Source organism: Sprattus sprattus (genome assembly GCF_963457725.1).
Source record: "Sprattus sprattus genome assembly, chromosome: 4".
NCBI lineage: Eukaryota > Metazoa > Chordata > Actinopteri > Clupeiformes > Clupeidae > Sprattus > Sprattus sprattus.
The window spans coordinates 36,440,949-36,454,794 of record NC_137923.1 but is presented as its reverse complement, the minus strand read 5'-3'; the positions used below and the strand labels follow the sequence as shown (position 1 = coordinate 36,454,794).

Sequence of the window (13,846 nt, the reverse complement as noted above, 5' to 3'; positions counted from 1 at the left end):
CTTTTTTACTTTTACTGATGTAGACCCATATTCAGCAAAGAAATTACACTGACAAGTGCTATAGGCAGAATATGTTCACGGGGGGACGGGGCATGGCAGGGGCGGTTAGTGATCTACCCTGATAATGTCACATACTTAAGTGTAATATGTGTGCGGGGGAAGGGGCCGTGGCAGTGGCGGTTACAAGCATGCTTTCGCGCGCAGGCACATCAGTGGGCCGCAAATTACTTTCTAGTCAGAATGGTGGTCCCTGGGACAAAACCAGTTGAAAACCCCTGATTTAAACGATTGCATACAATGTGTGCCTCCAGAACAACCATCCCTTGTAGGGCATAGGCAGAAGAACTATGATTATGGTTGAACTCATTATGATTCAGTGGCATTTGTGATCATTTTTGGTTATGTACGTGACTATGAAATATGGGTTAGAGATCAAGTCAGAGCCCTAATGGTTAGGCAGTTACCTTTAATGCTCAATGATATGTCGTTGAGTTTTTTTGTTTTGTTCTATGACTGAAATCCCACATTCTATGGACCAGAGCCAACGGTCCATTACCAACCCCCCTAGAGCAGCAGGAGAGGATCTGGATGCAAAGAGCCTGATGAGCCTCCACTGCAGGAACCAAGCGTTTGTAATCATCAATGTGGTTCGATTATGATCAAATGGGGGACTGAAGAAAATTGGAAGAATACTATTCCCCCTTCTCTTACGCACCACCTTGAACTAGACCCCCTCAGACACACCCATTATGTTAGGTTGTGTATTCTACCTTGAGGAGACATCGCCGCCTTTGAAGACACGGCCAACAAAGACGAGACACTAAACTATGGACCATATCTCCTCATCATCTCTCCTTCTGCCTCTCCTTTGCAGCATGTTATCCTTTTCAAAACTGATTTCTGATCCTTTTCATCCTGGGGTATGGCAGTTATTGTTGCAGCCCTGAGTCAAACATTTATAAACTCCTCAAAAAAAGTTCGGAAACATTTCTTCAGTCGATTATCCCTCCCCTTTAATAATACCAATTGGTATTGTATTGTATATCGTTGGAAAGCCTGATTAGTCACCTTTACAACGAGGTACAACTTGTAAGGATCGTGCATTCGTGGAATGAGCAACACAGCTAACCGTGTGGGTAGCGGCCCACATTTTTTTGCCGAAATCCCCTTCAATATTCTTCTGTTGGTATTCACTCTTGTTTTGAGTTGCTTGGTGGATTGGATGATTCTCCCACAGTATTAAGGAAAAAACAACACATATTGACCATTTTTACACTTTATTCATTTTACACTGTCAGGGATCTCAGTAGCATGCACTGTAAAAAAAATCCCGTAGTTTTTACGGAAAAAAACTGGCAGCCGGAGTCACCAGAACAATACTGTAAAAAATACATCAAACTGTAAACATCTTCACAGATAAGCATGTCAATTTTACATTTTAAACCTGTATATTCAACATTGTATTTAGCAATATTTACATCACTGTTATGTTGACTGAATAAGTTTGTTCAATACATTTAACATTTTTAACCTGTATATTCCACATTGGATTGTAGTTATACTTACATCACTGTTATGTTGCACTGAATACGTTTGTTCAATACATTTCACATTTTTAACCTGTATATTAAACATTGGATTGTAGTTATATTTACTTCACTGCAGTGCAGTGAGATTTACATCTTGCTGTTTATTTAACATTACATCCCAGCTTATTTCACTGGAAAAATTCCAAGGACGAAATAACAGTTGTTTTAAATCATTTGTAAATGCAATTTTAGGCTGTAACAAACCACTCCTTAGTCAATGCACAATTGACAAAATGCAAATTTATTGATTAATTCTACAAATTCGCAATGTCAGAACCTCCCAGCTAACAGACAATTCAAACCAGCATTCACATGCTTCGGTGGGTTGGCCAACAGAGCCAGCATACAGCACGGAAATTTCTCAGCATTTCCAGGGTTCACTTGAATTAAACTCTACAAATTCGCAAAAATCAAAACCACACAGTTAACAGATTCAATTCAAACTAGCATTCACATGCTTCAGTGGGTTGGCCAACACAGCCAGCATACAGCACAGACATTTCCCAGCATTTCCAGGGTTCACTTGAATTAAACTGAACAAGAACTTTGAAATTGAGTATGAGGGAGAGAGAGAGAGTGAAAGGGTGAGGGAGAGTGAGAGAGAAAAGGTGAGTGAATGAGAGGAAGAAAGAGAATGACAGTGAAAGAGAGAGATGACAGAACATGTGAGTGAATGAGGGAGAATTACAGAGTGGAAAGAGAAGGTAAGATAATATATGTGAGTATGTGAGTGTGTGTGTGTGTGAGAGGAGTCTCCTGTTTTGTCACCGTCACTCAATTGAAGATCCAACTAGGGGAATAGAGAAGAGAGAAAGAAACAATCTCCATTAGTTTCAATAGTCAAGTCAGTCAACAATCAAGGAGAACTACCACAAGCACTTGCACACATACATTTTTAAATGGCTCGCCATTCATGGTCTGAGAGGTCCTGGATCAACGTAAGGACCCTTGGATTAACATGCAACCGTGTTGCGTTTGTTCGTTCGACTTTCGTCCCCTTCTCTGGGTTAATGGAAAAGAAACACCTAGGGAAAAAGAGGAGAAAGAAAAAAAATATTAATGCATGGAAACAAAACAAATATCTCCAAAGGTCAAGTCAGTCCAAAGTCAAAGATAGACAGAATTTGGATTACAATTTTCCTTCAGTTAAAATGAAACTCCTGCAATATTCAGCCCAGGTGAGGTTAACGAGAGCCATCGACAGGCATAATTAAGGCATAATTAAGGCATAATTTTATAACACGGTTGCCAGCGACTTTATAAATATTAAGTACAATTAAAGTAAACAGTAAGCTGCCTTTCAGCACAAAGAGTTGTAGACACCAAACGTTGTGTATCGCATTTCAGTAGCCAAGAGAAAATAGTCCCCCTTTGTGTGGCTGTTGCTATGCAACAGACAAATAGCATAGGGAACTTAACGTCTGTTAGACCTAGCACAAAAGCTACGTGTGTTTCAATGGGGTTTTGGTCTAAGCGTTTCAGTCACCTACAAATAATATTTGAGTTTCAATACTCTGCAACATTCGCGTAGCACAGAAACAACTAACCGAGTCAATTTAGACATATAAAAAGTCGTGTAGATAGCTTAATTCACATGAAACATTCCCCACTACATTAGCCACAACACGCCGCCATCTTGGATAGATATTTCCTTTTGAGTGCGTACTGATATGGAACGCTCAGGTAGATGAAAACAGGTTGTACAGTTACTATACCGTAGAATATAGCACACCCCGGAACTAACTCTCAGAATGGTGGATTCCATCTACCCGTGTTATAATTCCATCTACCCGTGTTATAATTTGGTATAACATAACGTGAATAATGGCCCAGCAGCTAATGCTAACCTAAAACTGAAACTTCAGCAAGGTGCCCTGTCTGGTTAGCATTAGCTGCTGGGTGGCTATTTGTGTTGTCTCAAAGCATTTTCTTGTTCCTTAGCCCATCAATAGCTAGCACTAAGCTCACACAACAGGGCTGTGAGCTGAATCACGCTGATATTAAGTTTTAAATTGTTAACTGGCCTAATTTAAAAAAACATACAAAAAACAACCTTACCTCTGTAGAAATTCCAGGGTGGATGCGAGCGGAGATGGATAATGAATGTTAAAGCTGTAGTAACTGCCAAACATCATGCATAAGGACGTAATGAAGGAAGAGATGTTGTCATTCACAATGACTCGATCCAAACTAAGCATCATCCGTCTGGTTGAATAGCAGGACTGTCCTACAAGAAAACAAACAGAATCAACAACAACATTTAAATAACATTTAACTGAAGTGTCTAAGACAACAGGTGTGGGTGTGAGTGAGTAAGTGTGAGTGAGAGACACACAGGAAAAAATAGCCTAGAGTGAAAGTTGGATAGGGATGCATGGGTGATGTGCTTGTAGAGAGTGGAGGGCAGGTGTGTGTGTAAGAGACAGAGGAGTGAGTAAGAGAGAGTAGTGTGGGGTCGATAATTCACTCACCACACATAACAACAGTGGGAGTCAATGGAACTTGGTCCATCTCCACTTCCCCGGCCAGACATGTGTCCTCCACATAATGGAACATCACATCGTCCTTCTCCTCAAAGTAAGCCAGAAGCAGCATCACCATCTCTGTTACATCGTCAGATGTGTGTTCTCCCCTCATCAGTTGTTGCTTGGTCACAGCTTGGCACATTTTTTTTGTCTTGTTAACTGCAATGGTTCTCATGTAATTCAGGAGCCTTTCCCCCTTCTGATCCACATTCCTCGTGAATGTCTCCTTGAGATCTACACCTGTCAATTCTTTGAAGTGAACCGTCATGCCAATCTCATCAAACCAATATGGCCAGTTTTCAAACAGGTACTTTATATCTTTTCCTTCATTGACCTCTTTGCGTTGGCTGTAAAACGTGGACTTCATCAGCAATTTTACTTCGTTACAATTTTGGTCGCATCGTTTAAACAGACTTTTAAGCCTCTCTTTTTTCTCCAGTTGGCCATCTGCAGTCTCTCCAAGGGGCAGAAATTTCACACTCCAATTGATGCACCCATAGGTGTCCTGAATTGACGCTCGTTTTTCAGGAGGAATTTCGTCTGTGTCAGACTCAGCTTGCCAATGCTTCCTTTTTCTTATTTTTGGCGTTGAAGGTCGTTTGGTATTTTCAACTCTGTTTTGAATTTGTTTGACTAGAGAGTGGTACCCAGTGCCTATGACATCACCCTCAATTATATCCTGAAGTGATTGTGGATACTTAGCCACCATTTTTTTGGCCACATCTGTGGAGTTCCTTTTGCTTATGGACGGAGTAGTTTTCATCATTTCACGAACAACAATTCGTACCATCTCCCTCCTCAAACGTGGACTGGGACGTTTACCTCTCTCCAAAGACTGGGTCAAAGCTTCAGGGAACTTTCCCCATGGAATCTGGAATGAGTCCACCCAGTCCACACCTGTGCTCTGACAGCTGCTGGATGATATAGTTGAAGCTGGTGAGAGAGACAGCACGGATGGGGATGGTCCTGGTGAGGCGATAAGGCACGAAGAAGAACTATCTTCCTGTGCCTGGCCTTTAAACAGACACAAAAACTAGTGTTAAAGACATAATATGAACGTTCTTAAAAACATGGCTATAAAGGTTCAGTCATAATATATCATGTACAGCAATAGTTAACTTACATTTCAGCCTCCATGCAGCAACCACCTTTCGGGCTTGAATGGGTCTCAAGGCTGACAATAAATCGTCTTCCTTTATGAACTGAAAGTCATCATAAGTCTCAACCCCCAGGGATTGTAGGGTTTCTTCCAATATGGCTTTTGATCCTTCTGATAGGTCAGGCAAGACCTCCACAATGGCCGAACGAGGGAAAGGTTCAGCCATCTCTGCAATTTGCATTCAAGATGTAAAATGAAAGTACTTGTGTAAATCAGTACTTGAGACATTTACTCAGGAAACACTGTACATATTGTACTCACATTAGACACACCTCTTCCAATATCAAATAGCTTTGAACCCATGTAGTCAGTGGAGAGCAAAAATAGAGATTATTTTTGACAATTGATAGTCAATGCTTAAAAGTATTAAAAGTTATCTTAACAGAAATCGATGGACAGGTTCACAAGCATATTTGACCATTTAAGCAAGTTTTGAAACCTCCACTGGGATGACCATTTAGCCATTATTGCAGCTTTGCAATGACACTAATTCAATTATCATAGAAATCCCTCCCCCACCCCCCCCCCCCCCCCCCCCCCCCCCCACACACACACACACACTTGGAATGGTCATCCAATTGACCAGTTGTTAACAAACATGCTCAAAAACATGTCCTTCTATTCCTGTTACAATACCCTTTAATACTTTTAAGCATTCCAACATGGCCAAGATCACTTTGACAAAACACTGTGTTTCAGTGGAATGACTTGGTGTCCATCAATGATGTATGATGTTAATGGGTAAAAATCTACCAAGTCATTAATGTGAACACACTGCATTCTTTGCACACTTTGTTTTGTCACAGAGTACAGGTGGTATTTGGCAAGATGGTGAGACACATGCGTGTCCATTAAGAAATAAACAATGGCATTATTCTGAATTAAAATGATGAAAAGCTCCCCAAATTCCATGGATTCTTCATTTTTCAAAACTAAGAAATCGCCCTTCTTGTATGAAGTACCTTTGTACTGGATTTCAGTGGAGACAATGGTATCATTCTCTGATAATCCCAAATCACTAACAGCAAGATTTATTGTGTCACTGTAAAGGTTGGGGATAAAAGCACAGCCATTTTTTATTTGCAGGAGCACACTACATGCTGATCCTGCTGAGAGATATGCCTGAAACATCTGATGCCTTTCAGAAAAAGTTAGGCAAAGGTTCTTAAAGTTTTTCAAATGCCTGGCACATCTCTTAAAGTAACTGTGCTTACTTTCAAACCGCATCGTCCATAATCTGATCAGGGGGCCAAATTTGAGAATTAGTGATGGATAATGTCTCATGTAATGGTGTTTTGGTTTTAGAAGACACTCAGGAAACAAAGACTTTCTTGATTCCAGATACTCTTGGATTATGATGTCAAGATAGGCTACCTGTGACAACGAAATCTTTTGAGCACAAACCATATCAACAATATCTTTGAGCTGGAGAGTCAACTGCCACACATCATCATCTCCATTTTGCACCTTGTCGCCAATTAGTACAGGTAACAACCTCAAAAAATTCCAGTTCTGGACAGCTTGACCGGAGAGTTTGGGTGCACCAGATTTGACAGTGCATGGCTTGGTGAGAGAATCAGACCCCTTGTACTTAAATTGTTTGATTCGTCTGTTCAAAAGTGAATATGAGAGCCATTTCTTTCTTTTGATGAAATACTTTAAATACAGAGCAAGATCATATGATAAGACACCCTCAAAAATGTCATGGCCTAAGCAAGGTGGGAGCCCAGGTTGGCATACATGAAAGCTTGGCAAATCATTGAAAACTGACCTCAGTTTTATTCCTTTGACTTCTTTGACCTCCTCAGATAGTGAGGCGACAGCAGCGTTGTACGTATCGGCGTCTCGTTGCCGCCCACAAATATTCGGGTCTTTGTGAAATCCTTCTCTGGTGACCTCACAGTACCTACAAAAATAACGAGAATGACTGAAGTTCTCCGTAAACCCGCCAATGCCATGAGACCCCAAATTATCTCCAGCAATACAGTGTAAAGCCCCTTTGACTGTTTCCCCTCCTACAGTTACCCCATTTTCTTCCAAATCTTTCAGATCTACTAACAAATCAGCAAAAACCTTGGCACATCCAAAGTGTTTAAAGTCATCCTCTCCACACAGCAAGACAAGGGACATATGATCCGTGTTAGACCGCACATGGACAGGTAAATTAGCCACAGAAAGATAAACTGCAACAACTTTGTGTTTCTTCTTTGCTGGGCCGAGAGGATTTGCGACTTCAAATGCATCTTGGTACAAAATTAGCTTCAGGCCTCCTGGATTTTCACTGAAGAAGTGGTTGGACTTAAAGGCTTGTCCATCACAAATGTCAGAAAGAATGCATGTATCTCTTTCATAAGACTGGTTTGACACTGAATTTTTCCACCATTCTGATTCTAGTAAGCTAATCAATGTTTGCTTCACAGGTATGTTATAGGCAAACCTTTGTCTCATATTTTCGTCATTTCCTAAAGCAACTGCTTTAGGCTCTACATATTTGAACATGCCTTTGAAAGTCTGAGCTCTTGCATAGGTTGTTCTCAGTGGCCCTTTGTGACAGGCAGAGAACAGATCAGAATCCTTAACACAATCACAGATTTTACCAATCACATCATCTGTTAGATTCAAATCATCTTTTAGAAGTGAGTGCAGTTTGCTGAAAGTGTAATCGAGTCCTAATTCATGCACATTTTGTGTCTCTTCAACAATTATTTGTATTGTTGAAGCTGGAAGGAGGAGCTGCCCTTGCAATTTTAGATAAAACAAGCACATATTCCTAAGAAAGGTTTCATTGAAATTCGTTGGAAATGCTGGACTTTCTTCTGTTGCACCATCTAAGCTCTGGGAGCCATCACCACATGCAGTGTCATGGGACTGGGTTATAATTTCTCTGTAACTGTCATTTATGCTACTAACTGAACGTTGTGGATGTTTTCTCGACAAGTGAGCAGTAAATGATGATTTGGAAGTGAATGTGCTTTGACAACCAGATACTGGGCATGTTACAGGTCTACCCTCCACTATATGTTTTTTTAAGTGGGAAACAAGTTCCTGCACAGTCTGAAATCGTTCCGAACACATGGACATAGCACAAATAAAATGTGATACAACGGCTGCACTATAGTTAGCGCTAACAGACGGCCCTGGCACATTGTGCTTTCGGTAGAAGTGACCCCTTAATGCTGAATACGTGCAAAATGTCTGCCTGCAACCATTGCTCTCACAATTGAACACAGAGCGTGGCTCATTTCTATGTACCCTACAGTGTAGAACATAACCCTTCAAGGTTTGCAATGTTCTGTTACAAAAACGACAATTAATCATGTTTAACTGAGGTTGGAAATCACCTCATCTAAAACAACAGTTGTTTAACTGATGTTAACATGATGGACTAGGTTCACATGCTAGCTAGCCAATGGGTTATAATAATAGCTATATCTATGCTAGCATGTTGGGACCGCATGGTGGGCGCGAAACAGATAATGACAGAACAGAATTCAGCATTAAATACGGCAACATAGGGTTTATAGTCGCCCGCCCATTAACTTTACCTTGACATGTGAAATTACAAAGAGACACGTCTTTCCTTTTCATACACGTCTTTCCTTTTCATACACTTTTTGATTAAATCTTCAGCCTTCAGCATTGAGTGTCACCTACAACCGTCGAGCTCAAACCTTGTCTGAGGGTAGTGAACGAGCGGGTCGAATAATAACTGACGTTAAAATTGCACCACTGAACTGCACCAATCAGCAACCAGGTGACGTTTGAACCAAAGAATGGCAGATTTGTTTCTACGCGCAGAAAATGAAGTACTGCATTTGCAATAGCAAATGAGTAAGTTACAAACAAGATTAAAAAAACATTGTTTACTTACCCCCTGATATGATTGTCGTTTGTAAATCCATGAGAAATCCAATGTGAAGAGCCGATGAGTTCAAAGGAAAAGTCCTCTCCCAGCTTCATTTAAATGACTTTCTTTTTAGCTATCTCAGGCTCCGTTGCCCGTGTTTTAAATCTGAACATTCAGTTTCCGGTGTTTTCTCCCTTAGATTTTTCCAAAGTAACCAGACATGAGTTTTCGAACAGGCCCTTTATGACTTTGAGATGATAGCATCCTGAAATCAAACTAGTTTATCCGAGGCTAAATAAAAAAAACCTTGTGTCATTTCAACATTATATTCTTTTAATTTATACCACACCACATTGTTTTTTAATTTACAGCTTTTCTTTGTCAAAACGATAGAAATACACACTTTCTACATAAAAATCTGTTTTTGTGAACATACTCTTACTGTAAAATTAACAACTATATTTGATTTAATAATTCACCGAAAAATCTTTTAAAGTAAACAGCTTTCTATTGTATTTTAATTTACATCTTTTTAATGTTGTGAATTTACAGCATTTTGCTGTTGATTCTACAGTGATTTTTTACAGTGTGTGGAAAATCCATACGCAGCCAAAACAGCTTGGCACCTCCTGTGGGATGGCATCCCATTCCTGAACCAGAATTTGTAGCAAGTCAGCCAACATGGTTGCGTTGGTCACTCTGGCACGTACAGAACGCCCAAGCTCATCCCACAAGTATTCAATTGGGTTGAGGTCTGGACTCACGGCAGACCTTTCCATCCTCTCCACTCCTAAGTTCTGGAGGTACTCTGTGATGATCCTGCCTCTGTGGTGTTGTCATCCTGGAGGATGGAGTTATGTCCCAGATTCTGGAGGTATGGGGTCGCCATTGGCTCCAGAATCTCATTCCAATATCTCACTAAATTCCAACAAAAGAATATTGCAGGGGATTTTGGCAAACATTTTTGGGCTGCTACCCACACGGTTAGCTGTGTTGCTCATTCCACGAATGCACGATCCACATGCTACTGAGGTCCCTGACAGTGTAAAATGAATAAAGTGTAAAAATGGTCAATATGTCTTGTTTTTTCCTTAATACTGTGGGAGAATCATTAAATCCACCAAGCAACTCAAAACAAGAGTGAATACCAACAGAAGAATATTGCAGGGGGTTTTGGCACATTATTTTGGGCCGCTACCCACACGTTTAGCTGTGCTGCTCATTCCACAAATGCACGATCCTTACAAGTTGTACCTCATTGTAAAGGTGACTAACCAGGCTTTCCAACGATATACAATACAATACCAATTGGTATTATTAAAGGGGAGGGATAATTGACTGAAGAAATGTTTCCGAACTTTTTTTTAGGAGTTTATTTAAAGAATACAGTGAGATGCAGAAATTATGTCTCAGACACCTTACCTTCCATGATATTTTAATCTAAGGATAGAATAATACTGGAGAGGGGGTTGTTAATAGGTTGCAGTCACAGTAAATAAACATTCAAGAGGTACATTGTTACATGTTTGGCACAGATGTACATTGACACATTATATGGCACAGATAGGCAAAAAACTTGGACATGAGATATTTTTAAAAATCAGCAAATTGGTTAGGTACCTGAAATATTTATGTTGTTTATATTCAATTCATTTTTATTTATTTAGCGCCAAAACAATAAAATTGTCCAGGGCCCAGTGCCTGAACCACCCCTTGGAGCAGGCGACAGGGGCAAGAAAAAAACCTTGATAATTGATTAATCTGTCGATTATTTATTCGATTAAACGATTAGTTGGTTAGTTTCTAGATAAAAATCCTATATAATTTATACATTTCAAGATTTAGGGTTTATACCGTAACCACAATCACACATCCACTTAAAACATTCCTAGGGGAAACACTCGTAACACTTCAAAGCATCGTGCAGTATCCAGGTGTTCTCCTATCCCATTGTTGTTTGTTGTGCAGTATCCAGGTGTTCTCCTATCCCATTGTTGTTTGTTGTGCAGTATCCAGGTGTTCTCCTATCCCATTGTTGTTTGTTGTGCAGTATCCAGGTGTTCTCCTATCCCATTGTTGTTTGTTGTGCAGTATCCAGGTGTTCTCCTATCCCATTGTTGTTAGTTGTGCAGTTGCAGGGGGTTGACCTCCATCCATTAAAAATGTCCAGCAAGTCCTCTCACCAAGCAAAACACCCAGACGTTAATTCTTTCATAGTTGGTGTTTCAGGCCACTGTTGAAATCATCTCTGTGTCGGTCACTTGGGCACATGTTCACAGCTAATCTGATTTTTGTGCTGATTATTGTCCTACATTTAACTCACACAGTGCCTGTTCGCTCCTTGAACACAGATCCTATTAGATCATTTACAATCACTGCATGGAGCCAGTCATAAAGTGTGGACTTGAAAATAAATCATACCTGTCTGCAGTTTGAATACAGCCTGACACGCTACCATTTAATTGTGTAGCACTGGCAAAAAAAATCAAGACATACCCTAGTTAAGAAATATACAAAACTACAGATATTACACTGGAATGTGTGTAGGTTGGCTTTGGGCTATATCATGATATCATGACTTGGTAACAGATTAAAATCTACTATCATCTGTGATATCAACTAAATCCAGAATGAAGAGATGTATCTTTTCCAGTTGATCCACAGTGTCCTCTATCTGCACACCCTCTTCTTTGCCAGTGTCCGCGCCAATAAAGTGATAAAGGTTTAAAGTGGCAAACTTGATCTGGCCAAGCATGAGTGTGTCCTTAGCAGCTGTGGACTGGATGTGATTCCAGGTGTACTCCCACCTGCATGCTTCTGAAAGCACACTGTCCAGTTCAGTTTGCCGTCCCGATATGGTATTATTTAGCTGGAGGAGGACAGAGTTCTGTTCATTAACATAACGCCTTAGCTCTGTGCGTTCCCGTTCTGTTTTAATGTCTGTTTCTCTTCCGTGTTCTTGCAATTGGTCACGTGTCACGAGAAGGGTGTCAAAACGACTAATCAGATGAGTGATGTCTTCAAACTTTTTAGACATTTTACAAACTGTGGCAAGGAAGAGGTGATAAACAGTTGCTCGTGTAACTCTGTTTTGAAGTTTCTCTCTTCTGGAAAGCAAAATGTTGTAATCCTTTTTTAAATCCTCTAATTCTTTCTCTTTCTGGGCCACCGCCACCCTCTGCAACTCCGCTTTTGTGATGCCTCGAGATCGTTTAGCATCATTCTCTTTGATGAACTTGTCAAATTTGAGTAGTGCTTCCTTCATTTTCTCTTCCTTTTTCAACAAGTCCTCTCTCCTTTCTCTGAGTTTTTCACAGACTACCTCAAATTCGTGTCGCTTAGATTTTAAAGACGCACCCACAAGATCTATCTCTCGTCTTTTCCCCCAAAATCTCGTTGCGCTGCTGTTTATGTTTTGCCGCTGCACGGGCAAATTCAAAATGTCCTCTTCGAAAACGAGTCGAAAGTAATCCTGCAGATTTATTTGTTCCATAATCGAGAGAGAACTTTCTTCAGACCGTTCAGTTCTCTCAGACGCTTGTTTGGTTTCTTGTTACTACAGTAACACGATTCAAACCTGGACAATACCCCTAGGGCCCTCATGTGGCTAAAACTAAAACGACACGTTTCAAACATTCACACAGAGTATTCTACTAAAAATAATGTGAAATACATATGGACAAGTGAGACGTCTGAATATTTACATGTTAAACCCATAAGGCTTGAGGAGTAACGGAATACTTGGAACGACGTTACGTAATTATATTGCCAAAAAGTAACTGTAAAACTGCAAACATTGGGATTATTAACAGGATTACACATTTTCAAATAGACTTTAAAATAAAGAACATTATACCATCATACATGCTCACTTTACACTGACTATCGCTTTTAACAAAGGAAGGAATATAACTGTTAACAGTCGCAAGGAGCATAAACATATTAGACAGGGCCTTAGCCTATTTAACGTGGAGTTTCAAGTTTACCAAAGGAACCGACAGCTTTGGTTTGCTGAATAGCATAACGCTGTAGCCTGTGTGATGATGGAACGACAGTAGTCAGCCTGGAATGACTCAACAGTTTAGACAAGAAGGCTTGCATCCTCCCTTCAAACTCATTTTGAACAAACAGGCTGGATTAACATAATGACAAGCTAAAACACTGAGCAGAGGGCACGTTTAATTCTTAAAACTTGGTTTATTATCTTACGTTTACATTGTGCTGTTGACTTACAAAATACACCACCTTTTTAATGTTTCTTTTCTGTGGTCTTCATTTTAACATTTGACATTGAGGAGATCAAAAAAGTAATTGAAAGTAATCAAGTTGCATTACTTTAATATTGTGATACTTGGATTAGGTTAGTGATTACTATTTTTATCAGGTAATTTGTTATTGTATCAGAATACATTTTTACAGCTACCCTCCCAACCCTGCTCATAGCCTACATGTGAGACACTCACCCATAATGATTTGAAAAACATACACATACAACACTTGAATGTCCTTACATACACATGAGGTATCCACATAAACATAAAAAGATGAACATACACATGTAAATACAGTAGTTTTTTACCTCTTGAAAATAAATCGGTAAACTTGGCACATTTGGCAGCATCCTCCTCCAATGCCTTTCTTTATTTCAAACTGGCTTTTTCAGCCCCTCCTGGCCTTTTCCTCCCATCCATCCTCCCTGCCTAGTATCGTTGCGTTTGGGCCGGCC

General features: G+C 40.1%; 1 protein-coding gene across 1 annotated transcript; it reads right to left on the bottom strand.

Moving 5' to 3' along the window:
* Positions 1–11,710: 11,710 nt before the first annotated feature.
* LOC308364059 (coiled-coil domain-containing protein 42 homolog) lies at positions 11,711–12,613 on the bottom strand (the record flags this gene model as incomplete). The annotated part of the gene is made up of 1 exon (XM_080837024.1): positions 11,711–12,613. One exon carries the CDS (start codon positions 12,611–12,613, stop codon positions 11,711–11,713), a length of 903 nt encoding a protein of 300 aa, XP_080693150.1.
* Between the last annotated feature and the right edge of the window lie 1,233 nt (positions 12,614–13,846).